The following is a 20,485-nucleotide window of genomic DNA, read 5'->3' as shown; positions in this document are numbered from 1 at the left end:
GTAACAGGTACGCGTTAGGTGTCGTGCTGCGCGTGCGCCCTGTGACGCCATAGGCGTGCGCGCGATTGTGACGTGCCCTCGTGGAGCCACCGGAAGGGCTGCCCGGAGAGGGGAGAGCTCGGAGCGGCGGCAGGTCAGTGCCGGCGCCGCCCCGGCGGGAAGCGGGCCGCGCACCCCATCCTCTCCCCCGCGGCGCCTCCCCGGGCCGGGCTGCGCCGCGCCGTCGCTCCGCGGGTGGTGGCCCCGGGCAGGGACTTACGCGACAGCGGGGAGCTGCGAGGACAAGCCTGCCTCGCCCCCCCCCCCCTCCGCCCCTCTCCGGGGCCCCGCGGTGGCGGGGGGGGAGGGGGCCGTTAGTGTCCCCCCCTCCCCGTTTTGGGTGCCGTTGGTGGGAGGGCATGCTGGTACTGCCCGCTGGGGTCTGTGCTGCTCCCCAGTGCCTGCCTTGGGCCCTTACTTTGCCTTTGGCCCAAGCCAGTGGCTGCCTCTCTTCTTGTATGTTGTCTCCTTTTTCTTTTTTTTTTTTCCTTCAGGAGATACTGCTGAGCCCCTCAAGTCTCCAGTCTTAGAAGAACCTTCAGAACTGGCTGTTTAAAAACTCAACACATGAAAGTGGGTAGAGGGTAGGAAGCTGTTGAAACAGTGTAAGAGGTTCTCTGGTTAGTGTGGACTTAAAAGCTTAGGATAATGTTAATCCTTATATATTTTAGGAAATCTGCACAACTTGTAGTGTTAAGGATGCTTCTTGATTACAGACTCCAAGGAATAATTAGCACTGAAAGAGATCTGGGGTGTAGTGAAATGAGCTGGATGTAGTGGGTCAACAACCTGCTACTGTTGAAGGGCACATCTTTAATCTCATCACCTGTGTCAAGTCTGACTGTTATCTGAGCCCCCACAGTGAAGCTATTTAGGTCTCTAGGCCTGCAAGATTTTCTTGCTTTGTGGGGTAGTTTTCTCCTGGCTTAGCAAAATTGATGATTCCCTGAAGGGCAGGTGACCATTTCACAACAGCAGTGAGCTGTTAAATGGGTTCACTTATGGTATCATTTCAAGTGGCTCAGGATAAATGAGGAGGATCTGCATTATGAAAGAGGTGTTCAGTGTTGCACAGTAAAGATACAATCCCATGAAATATAGGTAACTTAAGATTCTTTTCAGCTCTGAAAGGTAGAGTTGCTTCTCATCTCTTCCCCTGCATTGACATCCTCCTGCCTCTGCTGGTTCTGTTGTTCATCAGACCTCTCCATTAGCTGATTCAACTGATTAAAATGTCAGAAAACAAATCTAGTTTAAAAAAGGATTTTTTCTGCTATTTTAGTCAGTTAATTTGGTGCACAAAGGGGTCTTGTGAGTGTCAGAACTGGCACAAGAGGACAGCCAGAGCCCTATGCTTGAGTGTAGCAATACCCTTCCAGCAGCAACAATGAGTGGTGAGAGTTTCAATCCTACTGTCCATTTCCTTTCAGATACTGCTTACAGCTTGCTCTCGCACAGGATGCCTAAGGCTCCTCTAGTGGAGAAATTATATGAAGTTAAAGCTAATCTGATATCCTCTAGTTCCTTAATTTTCTGTTTCTTTACTACTTACATCCACAGTAGGTCAATTAGAGTTATTAGTTTGATACACCCTGATGAGCTACATCTTTTCCAGACATGTTCTTTAATTGTTTATCTTACTTTTTTCCTGAATTCCTTAAAGTTGGACAACTTCTTTCTTAGAGTGTAATCTTTGATACTAAGCGTGGTGTGCCAGTTCTCATCGAATCCAGGATGCTAAGAAGGATTACTGCTTTCTTCCCCTCAGAAACTTCAAGGGGGATGTTGGGTTAAGCCAACTCATGACTTCAGCCTCACAAGTTTGAGAATACCCTTATCTTTTTCCCCTTTTTTTTTTTTTTTTTTTTTTAAAAAGGGGGGGGGACCCCCCCCCCAAAAGAACCCTACTACTTTGCTATGTGAGGACCAATGCCGAGAAGTCTCCAAAATAGTGATTGTGCTTCCACTAGTATGTACTTAAATGGCATTGTGAATTGTAAGGGTTTCTGATATCCCTAGTAAAAAAGTTATAGTGGCTTCCTGGTACAGCTGAGTCAGTTTAACATCTCTCTGCCCCCACCAAATGGGGAAAGCTCACTTTTTAACATCCCTAGCTGTCCTACAGCTGTAAACTTTTTGTTAATGGTTATATGCATTTGAAACACTTCTGCATATTATGTTTGTGTATGTCTGTACATATATACATTCCTTTACTCAAGTCTTGCTCTTGTTATATAAAATTTAGGCAATGAATATGAATGAGAATTACATCCTGAGCTTGTGTTGTTCTGTTTCTGCCTTGCCAGGTCAGGCTTTGTTGCCTGATCGTGTGAGAGTCCATATTTTTTTTTTCTACTGAAATGAAGTGAAAATGTTCTCATTCCAACAAGGCCCTTCAGCATGTTCCCCAGCCTTCTGTTTGCAGCAGCACAATTTTCCTTCTTAAAATCGCCTTCTATTACCTTGTGGCTACCTGGTTTCACTTTATAGAATGCCAGAAAGAAGGTAGGATTTTCATGAAATCAGACTGTTCTTTTCTCTCTCTCTCTCTCTCTCTGTCTGTCTCTCTCATATTTCAGGGCAAGTCTTTGCAATGAAAATGCAAGATCTCACATCAAGATTTAGTGCGGGAGAAAGACATGTCAGCAGTGTTCCTGAAGTCTCCAGGGAATGGAATTCAGTAAGCTTTTGGAAATATGCCAGAAGACATTAGGTTTGAAACTAATCTAGTATAAGGCAATTTGGGATGATGATAACATACTGCGTAGATCCTCCTCCCCCTACAGAGAAAGGGAACAATAGTAGACTTCAGAGTGGAGGGTTTTGTGCCATTTTCTGAAATGGGCAAAAAGCTGTTAGTGTTTGAGGTTGGACTGTATGCATATTTAAAATTTTGATGACATATTTCCACATCATAGTTCAGAAGATTGTGCCCTCTCTTACTTTGAGAGGATTCAGAATAAGCCCTGTCAGCTTAACCTCATCATCTTCTAGAAGACAGAATTTTAAATTTTATCAGAGTAAGAGATTAAAAAAGCAGGGTCTGTGATTGTTGAAGTGAGATACTGTACACACTGACTCGCGGATGTATATTATACTTGGAGACCCACATTTACAGATGATGGACTCTGTCCTTATAATCTGAATTTGTCAAGCCTGAAAAATGAATGCAAGGAACACAAAGTCAATAGGGAAAAGTTATGGTGAATGATGTAGCTAAATTAATGTGAATCAAGTAAGGGGCTGATCAGTAGTTCTCCAGAATTCATATGTAGAAACTGCAGACAGAACAAAGTATTTTTTTTTCCCAAGTAACTTCATGGTGTAAGTAATCTTTTAGCTAATCTTCTTTTTAAACTTAACAGCAGGAGCCAACAGAAACTTTTTCTAAACAAATCAGTAAAGCCTGATGCTGAAAAGTTTAGTTAAGAGAGCACTAACAAATTAGATGGGAGGAGGAATAGGAAGTACCTTCCCCTCCTTTCCAAGCATGAAGAAAGACCCAGGTTCCTTGCCAATCGTGCAACTCCGAGTTTCTCTCTAAAAAAGATCTGGGGTTTATAAAGAGTTTCCTTACCAAATGAATCTGAAGGGTAGTCTGCATCCTGTTTCAAGATCCTGGTCTTAAACTGTTTACCTTATTAAATATATGAACAGTGAGACTTAATAAATTAAAACTTTTGATAAAGTTACTGGTGGAATCAATATAAGCCTCAAAGTTATATATTAGAACAAGATAATACTATGTGCTGTATTGGATAAAAGTTCAGGTTAATTGATTGGTTGACTTATATTTTCAGTTTGTTGTTCTACTCATCTATATTGTGGCTTTTAGGCTTTAGCTTTCTACCATTTATGGTCTTTTGTCACAGCTTTAGTCTGGAAAAGCAGGAAGAAAAGCAGATCAAACATCCTTAGCACAATTCCTGTAAATTCATGAAAGAATTCTTGAAATTTCTGTATGTGGAGAGGAAGAGTTCATTTGCTTTGATGTTGCATCAGCAGAGTCCTGATCATTGGAGATGCTTGCTCAGTTGAATTCCTGGCTACCATATGGTCTCTGGTCCCCAAGTTAGCAAATCTGTGTTTGCTCTCACAGTCACACTAGCTTGCTCCCCTTCTGTCTGTTTGCTTTCTGACATCTCTGGGTATGCCCTCAAGAACTATGCCTCATGCATTTTACTCAGCTTGAGGTACTATTTCCGTTATGCAGTTTGGACCCTGAGTTTCTTTACTCCACAGATTTGGTTGGATTTTGTAGCTATAGCTCCTTCTCAGTAGTGTCTCTCATAGCCAAATCAATATTTTATCTTTAAAGGGTTTTTTTTTTAATGGACATGTATTTAGTGTTGTCATCCTGCTCTTACAATGTAGGTAGGTCTACCTTTTGCATGTATCCCTGATAATGAATTGGATTCACTTAATCGCCCAAACAATTCCCAAACAGCTGTCTCTGTCTCTTTTAAGACAGCCTATATTTAAACTTTAAAATCTTTCAGTTGGATATTTGTGAATATTCTCTTGTCTAGTATGGTTTTTTAGTGGTGTTGCAAGTGCTTAGCCCATGGTGGTTTATCCTGGCTATTGTTTTCCTTTTTTCTTGACAGTACCTCTGCTGTTCATACATTATTATGCAAAGAAATACAGTAACACCTTCTACCAAGCTTTTAATGGATGTGAATCTGTTTCATACCTAACTAATTCAAGCTTGGCTTACTGCTTCCATGGAGGATGAAATCAATGCTCAAAGATACAAGGGTAAAAACTTGTGCTCTTTAAATTTAAGCTGATATTCCTGTGGTATTGCATTACCACTTGTGAGCTGGATCCCTGTCCCTCTTGGCTGGTGAAAGGTAGTAAGGACTTGCTGGAGATTCTGTGCTGTAACCTGGGATTCTTTGTGGGGGGACAGCAAGATGTCAGATTCTCCTAGAGAAATGGACCCTGTACTAGTGAGTTCTGGTAACAGTGTATGTTCTCTCTTATGCCATTTTTCTTTATCACATAACTTGCCTGAGAATATGATTATCAAGAAGGCCGTTGTAAAATACAGCCTGCGTCATAAAGATCTTGTTTGAGCCCTTGCTTTTGGTCAGTTTGGCATTAGGCCTTAATACAATACAAAAGCTGGTGATTATAGAACAAGTGTCCATACTAATTTTCAGAGCTAAACTAGTTATCTTGCACTGTTGAAACTCATGTAGCAAAGCTTGACTAGGGTGTTCTCTGATGGCTTGTTTGCTTTTTTTCCTTAGAACTGATACTAGTCAATTAGTGGTCTAGCCCAAAGGCTGTCTTCTGCAGGATTTAGAATTTATTCCTTGTTAATCCACTTTTCAGAGTTGGGGCTTGTTTGCATATATTCCTGCCTGGAAGAAAAACAGTGTTGAATGGAAATAAGGTGCCCAGTATTACCTGAGCACATAGAGGACTCAGATGGGACTAAAAGTCTCCAGTGAAAGAAAAGAAGTAGCAATTATGTAAAAACTCCTGGCCCCCCTAGCTAATAAAATTGTTTCTAGTATTTGACGCTAAGAAATAAGTTTCTAACTACTGGTGAAAATCAAGGGAAAAGTGCATAAACTTAAACAAGTTCTGCTTGTCCTTTGCCAAGTCCTTTGCAGGTCTTAAGTTTAAGCTGTTCAGCTGTGGTGTTCACAGAATTGTACCTTAAGCCTGTTTTAAAAGTTGCACCTTCTATGGAAATCTACAGCCCTCTTATCAGTGAGTCTTGCAGAGAAAATGCTTTCCACCTGTGCTCTCAGGTGAGGTATCCAGGGTGAAATGTTCTTGTTTGAAACTGCTTTTCTTCTTTTTTTGTAACAAGTGATATTTTGAAGGTCCCTACATCTCCTACAAGATGTTTTCCCAACCTCTTCCACAAGGATGGTTTAGGGGACAAAGGATTAGTCAGGAGAGAGGATTTTTTGAGATCAACATTTTTAAGCATCTTATCTTTCAAAATTTGACTTCTTTAGTCTGGTTTGGGGTGCCATGCTTTATTTAAAATTGTCATTTATATTAATTTTATACTGTGTCTAAACTGTGAATAAGTGCAGTTAATGAATTTGAATAAATAAAAGCCTCTGGCCAGATTCTGCATTCACATTGTTTTATAGTATCAGTAGATTCCTTGCAGATTCAGTCAAAAGCAAGATTTCGCTTAAAGTGACAGTAAGATTGTCCCCAAAAATCAGTTTCATTCTGCTGGTATTTTTATAGTGTTCTGTGACTGTAAGTCAGAGTCAATCTGTGTGGAGTTTTAAAAATACTGCATTGCTATCTATGATAAGACACCCTTTATTGCTAATGCTTTTATCTTTACCAACTTTAACAGGAAGCTCCATTAAAAATGTTCTTTGTGTTGTAGATGAGCCATTGTGACATGTAGAAGAAACAGTTAAATGACTCTAGAAGTACCTGTTTCATGGCTAATTCATGCCATGATGAGCATGTCTTAGTTTAATTTTTTTCAGGAAAAATTGGAAATAGATGTACAAGAATTGTTCTTCCTAAGCCCTTCTCAGTCTGCCAACTAGCTGAATAGCACTTGGCTATTAAGTTAAAGGGAGCATTTGAAATAGGAGAGGTTTTAGAAGAAATGAATAAAAGCAGTTTTTCTAATTGAAAGGTGGAAAAGACAGGACTGCTTTAATTTACTTAACCATTGAGCTCCACAATACAAAGTCTGATTGTTTTGCAATTGCACTAACTCCTGAGAGGACCAACCCTCCTCAGTTGCAGGAGAAGAGTGGAGATTCAAGAAAAATAACGTGTCAATGGGTGATGTTTCTTGAAGGTTGTGAGGGGGGTGCAGTGCAAATAAATGAAATCAAAGTAGGTTATTGGGATAAATGGTTAAAGTTTTTAGTCATAGCTGATGGAAGTGAGTCAGCAGCTGCTTAGTTACACCTGGAGCTTGGTGATTCTGGGGGGATGTATTATTAGTGTGGAGACCATAGGAAACTTCTGTGGTGGTGTTTGTCAGAAGGAATATTAGGTGTTTTATGGTAGTGAGGGAGTAAATGGGACTTCCATCTGGATTCTTTCTTCTGGTGTCAATCTCTTCTTTTCTTTATTTGAGACTTGATTGCTGGGGTGGTATGTATTTAGTGTGTAGAACATCTAACAGCTGTAAAAACTGAGAATGGCAGGATTTTACTGTTTATATTAGTTCACCAATAGAAATTGTTTAGTGTTGGAGAACAAACAGAACTTTGGGTTGTGTGCCTCCCCCTCCCCCCCCCCCCCCCCCCAGTTGAAGGAACCTTTTGCTGAAGAAATGGCTATTCATATCCAAAAGGAGCATAAAAGTTGCATTTTGAAATAGGGACTGTTCAGTTTTGTGTGGAGAAGTAACTGGAAATGCCAACCTGAATCAGTGCTTTGAAGACACCTATAATAGTCCACATTTATCTTGAACCTTTCATACACTGAAGTCAAAGTGCATTGAGTGGAGGGGAATTTTATTATTGCTTACAGATGGGTAGTCTTGAATGAATAGAGGAGAAAATGCACAAAGTCGCCTTGTGAGATCATAGTAAACCTTTGCTCTATGCTGTATTGTGCCGTATTGAGTTGCTTTCCTTTTCCACTGGACAAAAATGATTACTTTAGAGGGGTCATTGATGTGAGCTGTATGCTGGGATTTGGTTCTCAGCTACTGTTTCTTATATCTATGTGAGGTGTGACAATAGAGTGAATTCCTTGCATGATGCGTAAATGCTTCTGTGACATACAAGGGAATATAATTGCTATGACCATTTATGCCATTTTATGTTGAACTGAGGAAAAACGAAGTAGAAATACATTATTTCTTTAGAAGTTGTTGCCTTGTCGCAGACAGCACAGTAAGTTTTCATGAGTAACTCAAAGGATATGTTACTGAGCTTTCTTACACTTCTAACATTACTTCATTCTTTTTTTTCCTCTAAACATATCCATCCCTTCATGTTCACCAAGTCTCGATCTTTGTTTATTCTGTCATATTATCTCTGGGAGTCCAAGGCCTGAATATAAGACACTTTAAATGAGGGATCAGCCTTCTGGAAGGAAATGTTCGCTCATCTAGGGTCAAGGCTGCTGCTCTTTGTGCTGTAGTAATTGATAGTGCTAATAGTTGTCATGCTGCGGACAGTTGACTATGATCTATTTATCAAAAAGTAAGGAACAAGCCCATCTCTTTTTGTGGCACATCTGGGAGCCTTTGCTGAATATATACCCATTTGTAGTAGCAAGCAGTCCTTATGGAAGATCTCTGTCCAGTGATATCTGAGTAGTAGAAGCAGGCAGGCATATTTTTAATATGATCTAGTGACATGAAATAGGGTATAAGACTGCTCTTTTGGACTGTCTTAGGATCTTTGTTCTTGTAGTGTTTTTCTTTTCCCTAGCTACAAGTCTTCTCAGGTCACAAAGCTGTCTAGACAGATTTCTTATTCCAGCTTTGTTGGTTCTTGATGGGTAGTACAGAAATATGCCAAGTGTTATGGTAGCAATTTCTTGTGCTTTCTTAAATTTCTGCCATTTTGTTATGAATGAAAGATGCCTAATTAGAAAGGTTTCTAATTTTACTTTTGTAGTGTTGGTGTTCTTAACATCTAAAGAGAGCTTTCAGGGCTGGGGAAAGGGAGATGGAAAACAGCCCTCTTCCTTGTCTGTAGGTAATTGAATCAAAACTACTGAAGTCAGAAAACTAGCTAAAATTCATATGCCTTTTTTTCACTGCAGTATACATGAAGCTCAGGATCTGAACCTGATATGACTGACCCAGACGTCCTCACTGAAGTCCCAGCAGCTCTCAAACGCCTTGCCAAATATGTAGTTCGTGGGTTTTATGGCATTGAACATGCTTTGGCTCTGGACATTCTCATCCGGAACCCTTGTGTGAAGGAAGAGGACATGTTGGAGCTCCTGAAGTTTGACAGGAAGCAGTTGCGGGCTGTCCTGAACACTCTCAAGGGTGACAAGTTCATTAAATGCAGGATGAGGGTAGAGACAGCTCCAGATGGCAAAACCACTCGTCATAACTACTACTTCATCAACTACCGCCTTCTGGTTAATGTGGTGAAGTACAAGCTGGACCACATGAGGAGGAGGATTGAGACCGATGAAAGAGACTCCACCAATCGTGCCTCTTTTAAATGCCCCATTTGCTTCAGCACTTTCACAGATTTGGAGGCCAATCAGCTGTTTGACCCCAGGACAGGTAAGTGCCCAGGTAACAAAATGCTTTTGCTGTCTCCTTTGCCATGTAGGTGTCAGACTCGCAGGAAACGCAGTCTTATTCAGCGCTGATAATTCTCATGAGTCCTGTGGGAGCTAGAGGGCACTATTTTTCTGCAGGTGCTAAATGTTTGAGCAAAATACAGAAAAACCAGGTACTTCAAATCATTGCTGTGACCTAATAAACAGCAGTCGCATTTTTCTGCCCCACTGGTAGTTGAGTTTTGGTGATGAATGCGGTAGTTCTTATATAGTCTGTACAGGCAGTTAGTGATATTGGTAAAATGCATGTAGAAATGCTTGAGTAGCAGGCAGTAGAGAAATGGCTGTCTGTTATTACAATCAAATTCAAGGCAGAATAAAGCACTGTCATTCTTGTCAGCTGACAGCTTTTCAATGTAACCTGGCCTTGCCTGTAAACTATGTGACTTATTGGTAGTTTGCAGAAAGGACATCTATATATAGTTGACTGTGGTGTGTAGAAAATCTGTAATTTAAACATGAACATTCAAGGAGTGAGTTGTTTAATTTTCTTTTAGCTATTTCATTATACTGCACAACCTTGTTTCCCCAGCGTACAGCACTCATGAAAGTTGAGAGATGAGTCTTGTTGGGGGGGGGGGGGGGGAGGGGGGAGGAATCTTGTTTATTACTGATCACCAAAGTATTTCCCTCAGTGAAGGTGCATATGTGCCTCATAGATATGAAACCAGAATCTTTTCTCAGTGGCACTGTCTGCTGGGACAGTCCAAATACTTTGCATCTTCTCTGCCAAAGAGGGGAAAAAAAAGAAAGAGCAGCTATAAAGTTCCCTCTGTTTCCACTGATTGCCCAAAGCAATGAGATGTGACCCAATGAGTTCCTACTCTACTACCTTAGTCTGGGATTATCTGGTGTGGGAAGATGAGGGTTGGGTGCCAGATGTCCACCTTCTGAATTAGTTTCCTAACTTCTTTCTTTTGTATTTTGTCCAATTTTACTGTTCTGGGGAGGGGGGGGGGGGAAAAGCAGAAGTCAGGAGAGTTCACAGAAATATTGGAGTGTGGTGCTTTGTATCAGTTATCATAGTAAGAAGCTATATAAATTCATTGTATAGTGGGCTTGAAGCCCTTAATCTAGAGTTGCAGCAGATGTCTAATCTGTTTTGGGGAAGAAAACATGCCCAATCACTAGAGAAAAGTGATCCACCAAGTCAAATATCCTTTGTTGCTGTAACTCACTGCAGCTCTCTGAATGGAAGCTGTTGCCTTGTGGAGCACCCAAACCAGCAGTGTCAGCACAGATTTTCTATACTGACCACTCTACTACACGTTTTTTACAGTGGCGTTCACAGTCATAGGTGTCACGCCCAAGGGGAGCAATGCTTATGCTGTTTGCTTCAGTAAGGAAAGAGCAGAGTCTGTGCTGAGCACAAAAGTAGTTGGGCATGTGAAACAGCCATCATGTGTAGTTGGGAGTGCAAGACAGTCATCCCATGAGGACCTATAACACCCCCACAAACAACTTCTCCAGGCCTATGTTTGCACTGAATTCTAAGAGCAAAGAACTGGTCCTTGAAAAAGGTACAGAAGGCAGTAATGCTGGGAATTAAATTTGACAGCAAGGCCAGATCAACCAATGTCTGTAGTATGGACACTGTCTTGCTACTTTCACAATGCAAAATCGTTCAGTGGCACACTGAGTTTTTGCAGTTACACTGTTGGAAGCGTCAGGTGCTGTTTTCTCAGCAATTGTCAGCAGGTTTCCATCTGTATTGAAACAAATAATGAGATAGCCAGTTTACATTTTATTTCATGTCAGTAAGAACATATCTGTCTAGAATTTATGTAGCTTCTGTTTCTCCTTGTGTAACTTTCAGGTCAATAACAACTTCATCTAGACAGTGCATGTTGATGCTGTTGATTCTCAGGAACTTTCACATGGGATACCAGTTTGGATAGGGGTCTCACTGTTTAAGGGGTCATAGTAACTCCCTCTGAACAATGAGATAGCTGCTTGTCCTTTCCACTCAGTAAGTACCCACTGGGTAACTCAGTGGGCAATTTCTATGGTGAAAATGGCTGCTTTATGTTGCAGTAGGTTGTGTTGTCCACATGGATTTTCTGCTCTTCTGGAATTCCGTATTAGTAAAGAACTAAGATGTTTGGGTCTCTCCCAGTGAGAACTCATGGACAAGGCGTCTAGAAGAACCAGAGCCTTTTGGGCAGTGAGTAGCCATCCTCTTCCAAGTATGTCTTTTGCCCTTATCAATGCTATGCATAAACCTCTCTGACTCATTGAAACTCATGGCAGTCCAGCTGCTAAAGGGTATCTGAAAGCCATATGAATTTCAGTCATGGTTGACCTGAGCTGTTCCTGGATTGCAGCCATGTTGATAAAATTCTGTGAATTAAAATATCTGCAGGGCTAAAGTCCCTTAGTCCGCAGAAAAGGTAGAGCATGGAAAGCATTGTCTGCGCTAGTCTACACTAGGCTGCATGTAAATTGGCAGTCTGTTGTTAAAAGACATCCTATTTTGTTATCTGCTTCTTGGCGTCTTTTGTGCCCTTGTCTCACAGAGCTGGGAATAGTTAAGATTCCCTTGTTTCTTATGTCTCTTCTCTCTTCACTAATTGAAACTCAAAAGCAATTTCTGACCAATTGTTGTAGAATGAAGGAAGGGCTAGAAGGGGGATTCATCTGTTTTCCACTTCCTTATCAGTAATGGTAAAGAAGTTTCCAACATCTATCCATGCCTGTAATTATTCTGTAGCCATTTGTAAATTAAGAGTGCTTGTGAAGTCTGTCCATGACTTGGATTTGCAGTGCTCTTTAGTTGTTACACAGCATCTGTGTCTGTGTCTCGACTTTAGCAGGTCTGCTTCATATAGGTGACAGGCTGTCAAGTGTAGGGTTTTTTCAGCTCTGTGTTCTACTCCATTTATGAAGAGTTTTGAAATGAACTGAGGTGTTTATCTTTCACCAGAAGTCATTGCTGTTGAAGTATTTGAAGGGTGGAAGAGTGTCTGCTGAGAGAAAATATTTCATAGTAAGAAGGGCAGGTTTTCAGGGCACAGAGACGCATGCTTTGGCTACTGTTCATCCAATTTATTGAAAAGATATTTTTGAAGAGATAGGCAGGTGTACTTGTTGTCCTCTTAGTGTTGGTGTATCTTAATTAAAAGATTTTGTATGTGACTGAGAAGTAGGGGTGACAAATGAAAACTTGTGAAACCTTCCCTCCCCACCCCACCCCCAAAAAAATCTTAATTACCCATCATCTGCCTTGAACAAAGGAAAAATTGACTTATTATATTCCCTGAACATGATGAGAGGCAGCATTTTGTTCAGGCTGCCTCCCCCCCCCCCCCCCCCAATCTTTTCCATAATCAGATTGTTTCTACCCTTTGCTGTGAAGTGCTATACTGTACCTATGCAAGTTTTCTACCTTCCCCGTGCCTTGATGTTGGAAACTTTTTTTTGTCTGAAAACCTCTATCCGTATTCTTTTCTCTCTGCCTTTCCTTTTGCCTTCTTGGAATTCAAAGTTAAAAAATTTGAGCATTTATAATCTTCTAGGCCAAATGACTTAAGCAGCACAGAATTTTTGTGCTGCTATTCTGACTTGGAGAAATGGTGATTAAAAATTAAAAAACACATTTAAAGCTTTCTCTTGGATAAATTCTTTTCTTATTGAAATTCTGAGATATAACTAGTGGCCTTTATACAGTAGGATTAGGCATTACTGTAGAGGCCTGCAGTGATGATTTAAAAGTTGGATCTATCTTTCAGGGCTTTTCCAGCATAAGAAGGTGAATATCCTAGAGTCTTTCTATGTATGTGAGATGACTCTTCTTTCACTCAGCTAATTGCAGTTAAAAACCATGTAGGTTTCTATGGTAGGTTTCCAAAAGCAGAGACCTTCTTCTTCAGATGCAAATGAAAAACCTTGTTCTGGAACTATGCATATATATGGTTTGTTGCAAACAGCTTAAAGCTTCTCTGTAGTCAAAGTCAGAGAAATCAGTTGTCAGGATGCTGTTGCATAAGTCAAGTTGTAGTCTTCTTTGAATCACTAAAGCAGGGAGAGGGTAAGTGGCGGAAGAAGTAATGAAGGATCACAAATTTTAGGCTGTGTCACTAAAATAAACTTAAGTGTAGATTTAAAGTGGTATAACTGTCTTTTTCAGAGTGCAACCTCCTAGTTTTTAAAATAATTGTATGGTACTTTATTCCATCCCTTTTTCTGCCATTGAACATCTCAATACAAAACTCAAAAACTTATGTGATCAAAGTTTAAACAAAATGTCTGGTACTTTTAGGAAGTTCAAGGACAGGAATGATAGGATGTTAAAGAAACCGAGTTGGTTAAAGTGAAGGTGAGAGAAATCTTGCTTCTTCCTCAGCTCACAAAGGGATCTTTTGAAAGGTGAAAAGAAATGTGCAGTGTGTTGGAAGAGTCATTTTGTTGTATGATCAGTGAGTGCCTTCCAGCTCTAAGCACAGCATGCCCAGGTCATGAGTTTTGGACCCATCTATTCTAACTGAAGAGCTTAAACAGATCCCCAGATTTCACACTTTCTCTTTAGTGGCAGCTTTTACTGCTGCCTCTCTGGAAGCAGTACTATTGTCTTCTGCTTTTAAAGACAAGTTACTGGAACACAGTGTGCTTTTATATTGCCAATGTTTATTTTAGAAATTTGGAGCAAAGCTAAAAACAACTTTCTGATTCCTGAGGTTGTACATTGGTATCTTATCTGTTGACCTGGCAGTGCCTTTCATGGGTATTGCATCAAACTGAATTGTTACACTGAGCTGACAGTTCTTACCCAACTTTGAATGTTTTGAGATCTACAGAAGGAAAAAAATAATGCTACATGAATCAAGTGTTACTTTTAGTCTTGTATTTCTGATGGGATGACTGAGAAAGGAAAAAGATTCTGTGATCTTCCCAGAAGCCCCTATTATAAACAGTTAAAATACTGATCATTACCTTTGCTTTGTCGTCATCTGCTATCTGACCTGTGCTCTGATACTTCACCGCTCTGTTCTTTGTTCTGCACACATGCTAGCAATTGTTTGCAGTTGCCATTGTGCGGAAGCCTCATGCAGGTGGAAAGCTGCAGCCGTTCCTTTAAACAAGGTAAGGGCCATCTCTTGAGGCAGAGATGTTCAAGAAAGAATTTAATTGAATAGCGGTAAGAAAAGTCAGATGTTAAATGCACATTGTGAATACAACTGCTGAACTCTAGCTATTTCTAGACCTTGGCTGACAACAAAACATAAGGGACACTGGGTTTTCAGGTGTTTCGTCTAGACATAGGATATTACTTCATCTGTCCCTTACGGAGAACTACGGGAAGAATTTTCTTCTCTGTGCTTTTAAATGTAGAAACTACAGAAACATAGTTACTGTTGGCCAGCTCCTGCAAGAGCAATATAAATAACTCAATGCCATCACATAGATTGAATTTATTTTGAAGATGCTTGGAGAATAAATATGTGCAGGTATGTTCCTTTTGTCTTGCAAGTCATGTGTTCTTTGGAGGGCAGAGGGGAGGGACATGAGAAGCTGCATTTTCTTACCTAGTAGAGGGTGCTGCCCTCTTTTCGCTATGTATACAGATCTGGGCTGATGGATTTGTTAAATGTTGCCAAATTGGAAATTATTTTCATGTGCTGTGTTCTGTAGCATTGGCTGGGTCTGGTTGGGTAAGGTCTTTCTGATGTATCCTGTTTTCATAGCCTAATTACACTTGTAAATCTAGTGTAGTCCTAGAGTTGATTGTCAAATTCAAGGTCAATTTGAAAGAAACTACATGACTAGAAACTGCAAAGGAGAGTCGGATTGAAGTGAAGGAGTGAGAGAAACAAGATCCCACAGTGAATTATACTGAGCAGTATTAAACTCTGTGGTTTGGGTTTTTTGTTTTTGTTTTCTCATAGAATGGATTTCCTTCATTAAGTATTCTAAATACCAAACTGCATAAGGATATTTACCAGGGCAGCAAGGAACTTGATGTTAGAAAGCAAATATAAGGAATGATGTAGTAATTTCTTTTCTCTATTCTCTTCTTCTGCCTTCTCAGTGTAATTTTCCTGCAGTCTTGCATTTTCTTTAATTTCTGTTACTGTGGAGGACAATAAAGATGTTAACGGTGAATTGTTACAGCAGTTGGTTTCTCTTGCATATGTCCATACACTAACTCCTCACCATAAAATTCATATGAATCAAAAGATATGAATAATAGTGGAAAGAAGAGGATGGAAGGTATATATGTAACATGAATCAGGAAGGTAATGATGTTAGGATGTTCTTAATTGTGGTTATAATCACTAGATTCTTTTGCTGTTATTGGAAATCATAGCAGCTACCTGTGTGCCTCCTCTTTGCCTTCCTACAGTTTGCTCCTGGTTTGGTGAATGGTTTTGGATACTGCTATCGTACTGTTTGCCTAAAGATGCATGGTAATAGTAACATACTGTGTGTTTGAAACCCTTTCTTATTCTGTGTGCTGATATTATAAGCAGGGAAGAAGGAATTGAAGGCGGAAATAAGTTTTGTAGAAAGGAAGACAACACCTTGAATTTCATTTTAGCCCTACTGGTTTTACTTTCAGTCCTACACATGTCATTTGTGTACTTCATGGCAGAATTGCATATAACATGTTCAGAGGCTGGTTTTCTGTACCTGTCACAAGGCAGCTTAGATTACTTGAGGCAGCATCTATACAGCTGAGCTTATGTTTGGGCAGTGTTACAGATGGTACAAATTTGACCAGTCTTTGATTCTGCTGTGATCTTATGTGTTGACTTCTAGAGCCACTGTCTTTTTTTTCTTCTGAGTGCCCAGCTTCTCACTTCATCCCCAGTGAGCTGTTCAGAACATATCTGTCTTCTCTTGCTGTTTTGAATTTTCGCTTCCTCAGGCAAATTCTGCATTAGCTTCAAATCTTCCTGCTCTGATTCAGATTACTTCTGAGCCTGTCCTATATATTTTATTAATTTTTTTCTTATTCTTTTCCTTCTCCCTGTTCCCTTGCATTTTCTTCTGCAGCTTGTGTCCATTTCTGATACATCCCTTTTTCTGTTCTCTCGCTTTCACCTATCGAACACAAATCACTTAGAGCCATTTATTCCATGAGATATTCAAGCTATGTAGTCACTCATATTTGTTTTTTATGCTGTTGATTCCTGTCCTTAAAGTTCAGTGACTTGTAGAACAGTCATTCTGGATGGCTCTGTCTACTGTGCACTGCCATGTATGTGCTTCTTAGTATTACTACTACAAAAATTTAAAGGCTTTACCAGTCAAAATTGGGACCTAAAAGTCATCTTGTAAATTGGCATACCAGAAACTTGCCATGAAAAAGAGAATTTGGAGCAATTCAGTTTCAAACAACTTCAAATTCTGTGAAGGTTGTTTTCTTTTTTCTTTCTTTGCAGTTAGCTTTCCAAGTGTATGTAAACCCATCAGTGTGATTTTTTTTTTTTTTTTTTTTTTTTTTTCTCTTGACTTTCCAGGCATATTTTGTTTGTCTGTGCAGCCATGCAGAGCTTTTGGCAAACACCAACAGAGAAACTGCCCATACTTTGCTCAGTTTTTCTCTGTTTCTATTCAAACTTCTGGCAAAAGCTGCAAGAGTATTCCTGTCAGCTTTGCTCTGCTTCAGCTTGATAAGGCCTGGAGCTACAGGGAAGGAAAAACTGAGAAATACATATTGGAGTTAATGCATGTTTTTCTAAAAACAAGAATGCTCTTTAGAATGAGTTGTGAGGGATGTGTACATTATCTGTAACTTGAATTCATTCACTTCAGATTGGATACTGTTCTGAAAGGTATGTTCTAGTCTAGCCACAAATTACTGAGCTTGATGAAGAAATTGCTGAAGGTAAGATTAGAGCCTGTGCTATGCAGAGCATCAGGCTGGAGTATTATAAGGGCCTCTTCTGAGGCAGAATCAGTGACTTCCCAGAGCTGTTCCCTATAGAGTGCTGGCTGGCCACCTCTTGTGTTCTAAATTGACCTCTTGCTGTGCCTTCTAGATTAAAAAAAAGTGTCCAATAAATGCATGCCCTGACTTACAGTATTGATACTGTTTCTGTCTAGGGAGCCCTTACTATTAAAAGTGCAGAAAATATTTGCCCTTCAAATAACAAGTATCACTTTAACACTTCTCTTGGCTTTGCAAATCCAAATAGATAACAGTAAAAAGATCTCTGATTTGCTGTGAACATTGCTAAATCATTTACAGTGATCTGCTGAAAGCTGGACCTGCAGTATTCCTATCTCTTATCCTGTTAACTTGCTGTTCTTTTGAAGCTGCATGCCTGGTAATACCATCTGCCAAGTGTGTCATCCCTTTAGGCATGGGTATCTGTTTGTAACTCAGATCAGGAGCACATCTAAAATCTTGTTCCTTGTGGTTGTGTTGCTTGTACTGATGGATGCAAGTGGCCCAGCTGATATTTTGGCCTGATTTTCTTGGTTGAAGTTTAAAAAAAAAAAAGTCTAAAGTCTTTAATTCCTAGTGAACTTCCTCTGAATGTTCTGTGTCCATCTACAATTTTCTCTGCTTATCCATAGTAGAACAGGAAGAAAAACTTTATCAGGTCAGAGCAGCTGAGACTGTGCATATAAGCTGAAGCAAAAAGAGCTACTACTGAGAAGAGGAAAGGATTCCTTTCTTCTTTTCCATTCTTATACTGAATACAGATTAAATCATGTAGCACTTCTTAGCCATCAGTAATTTCACCTGTTTCATGCAGCCTTTTGTTTTGGAACTTTTAATTTACCATTTCAAGAAGTGTTTTTGGATGCTCAAATTCTGTTACAGCATTTTTAATTTATTTGGGCTAAAATTGGCCAGCATGCTGAGATGAATGAGTAACTCATGGTGCTCCTCTAGGTAATATCAAGTGGTTCTGAGGGTGTTTTTTTTTTCATTTTAAGATATAAAATGTTAAATTGCTTCCCTTCTCTAATTACAAACTCAAGTCAGCAGGAAGGGAAAGCTGTAGCATGAAACCTAGATTAATGTAATTTCTGTGTAATGCAAAGACAAACTTTGTATCATATGAATTCTCTGGGGTTTGCTACCTAAACCATGCCCAAGAAATAAATACATACAGACAGCTCTTTGTATAGATTGCAGGTTGTGATCAAGTTGCCATTTCACAGCTGAGTTACAGCACTGTTAAACCCTTAAAGCACCTTGCATGCCTCATTCTCCACAGATCCCTGGCTGTGGCCTCCTTGCAAAGTGTATTAGCTTGTGTCTCATATCATGCCTCCCACTTCCTGATAGCATACTTTACCACTATGCTCTAGAGAAATGGGCTTCAAACTGCTGACTGGGCCCCGGGACTGTCTTTGCATAGCTGTACTTTGGACTTAGCCTGAAAAAGCTAGTGTATTTTTGTTTTTCAGTTCTGTATCGGAGTAATACAGCATGCTGTGTTTTCTCCTTAAGTGCTCATATCAGAATAGAAGTTAGATGCTCAAGTGTGTCCATGCTGTACTGAAATGTCTTGCAGTGTGCAGTGCAGGCCAGGTGTGATGCTGATGCATTATTAGTGTTCTCTGATGGGTGGTGAGATATCATGGTCATATTTTATTTATGGTAGTCAAAAATGATAATTCATAGTGCAGTAACAGTAGAAATATAATAGGCATCTGTATGATACATTGAGTCTATAAATAAGTCTTATAATACTGGGAATTAGGCAGTAGCTGGGGCTTTGCCATGAAATGCTTTGTTATATAGCTTTGATCAGCTTTAGTTCAACTATTCATAAATTCTAGAGGGTGAAGTGGAAAGGCAAAGTAGCTATGGCCACCTGGTGTTTCTACAATGGGAAGTATTTTACTTGAGGATTTCTTGAGATTTGTACCTGTACCTCTCAGATGTGCCAGAGTTCTTTGGCTGTGTTTTAGAGGGGTACACGGCAGAAGACTCTTGCCTCTCTGCCAGCTTGTTCTGAAGGCATCTTTTGGGAGCTCTGAACAAGATGTGGTTTCTACAACTGTGGATGTAGAAGCAGTCTTGAAAGCATTACTAAGATGTACTTGGACTCTAGAAGACAAGTGAAAGGTGCCCAGAATAGTTTCCTAAAGGCAGCTCCATGGTTTGAGGAGTTCTTTATTTGTTTTGAACGTTTGGAGTCATGAAAAGAACTTTACAATCTTCTGAGGATGAAAAATAGGTCCTCCACAAATAGTAGAAATTGTAACATCTACCTTCTTCTGTTTTCAAGTTCATTCCTTCCTTGTTAAAGGAGTGATATCTTCTCAGGAGGGCCTAATCTACAATATTTTTAGTGAAGTACTCTTTTGTTCTTTCATCTTTTTTTCCATGTCTGAATTTGAAAATAGCTATAGGAAAAGTAGTTATGGTGGGAGAGTGAAGTCTTGTACACTTGAGCAGTGGAAACTGTTGCGGGAAGAGACAGGAAGGAGAGTCCTTCTCTTGCTAGTCTGGTAAACAGCTTTTAGTTTCCTTGGGTGTGTGTCCGTCTGCCCCCCCCGCACTGCTCTTTACGCTTTAAAGGCATGGATTCTTTTTTGTTATGTGTGCTGAAAAGGTCAGAGTTGGTCCATACTGCTACTTATTCTCTACTCAAGTTGTATACAATTAAACCTTGTAATGTGGGCTTGGGCAAATACCCTCTTCCACTAATCCATTTAATTATCTGAAAAATTAACAGCTTCCCCTCTGGCAACATTCAAGCTGCTCTTTCTGTTATCATGTCAGTACAGACCTAATGGATGTTCCAGCTTATGAAGAAATATCAGCTGTATGAATGAGAGTTTAAAAACGTGGGGTTTCTATAGTGATCTAATCAATTGTGCTGCAGGGGTTGCAATGAGACAATGAGAACATAGCTTCTGCTAGCCAGTTTTCAAAATTGCTAAGCATTGTGAGTCGAAGTTGCTTGCACGAGGATGCCAAATGAAACTAAAGCAGGTGCTCTGATGGAGATGCTTGATATCTCGCAGTGATGCCACCACTGTACATGCCAAACGTGCATGTTTTGCAGTTGCCATCCCCACATGCCGTGCTAGCTCACAAAATCTGCTTCTTTTCATTTACAAGAATGAGAACTATTTATGTCCCCAGCCAGATTCAGTCTGGACCTTTAATGTGGTATATGGAGTTGAGGTTAGCAACAGCAATCGAGTTGAAAGCAATATTTGAGTTCATTTCAATAGAAAGTGCTGGTTCTTTCAACTTGTCTCATAT

The 20,485-nt window shown here is 40.1% G+C and overlaps 1 protein-coding gene across 7 annotated transcripts in view; it reads left to right on the top strand.

The window, feature by feature from the left end:
• Positions 1 to 3: 3 nt before the first annotated feature.
• The window catches only part of GTF2E1 (general transcription factor IIE subunit 1), a 55,512-nt gene continuing 35,030 nt past the window's right edge, over positions 4 to 20,485 (top strand). Inside the window, exons 1-4 of one of the 7 annotated variants that reach the window (XM_026103432.2) lie at positions 4 to 133; positions 534 to 612; positions 2,619 to 2,719; positions 8,770 to 9,247. In XM_026103432.2, coding sequence (XP_025959217.2) covers positions 8,800 to 9,247 — 448 coding nt within the window. In that variant the 5' untranslated portion in view covers positions 4 to 133; positions 534 to 612; positions 2,619 to 2,719; positions 8,770 to 8,799. Of the gene's footprint in view, positions 134 to 533; positions 660 to 2,618; positions 2,720 to 8,769; positions 9,260 to 20,485 lie in introns of those variants that run through there. The other 6 variants (XM_026103430.2, XM_064519863.1, XM_026103433.2 and 3 more) reach the window with 6 other exon arrangements.

The sequence above is a fragment of the Dromaius novaehollandiae genome, chromosome 1 (assembly GCF_036370855.1).
Source record: "Dromaius novaehollandiae isolate bDroNov1 chromosome 1, bDroNov1.hap1, whole genome shotgun sequence".
NCBI lineage: Eukaryota > Metazoa > Chordata > Aves > Casuariiformes > Dromaiidae > Dromaius > Dromaius novaehollandiae.
This window is presented reverse-complemented; position numbering and strand designations above follow the sequence as displayed.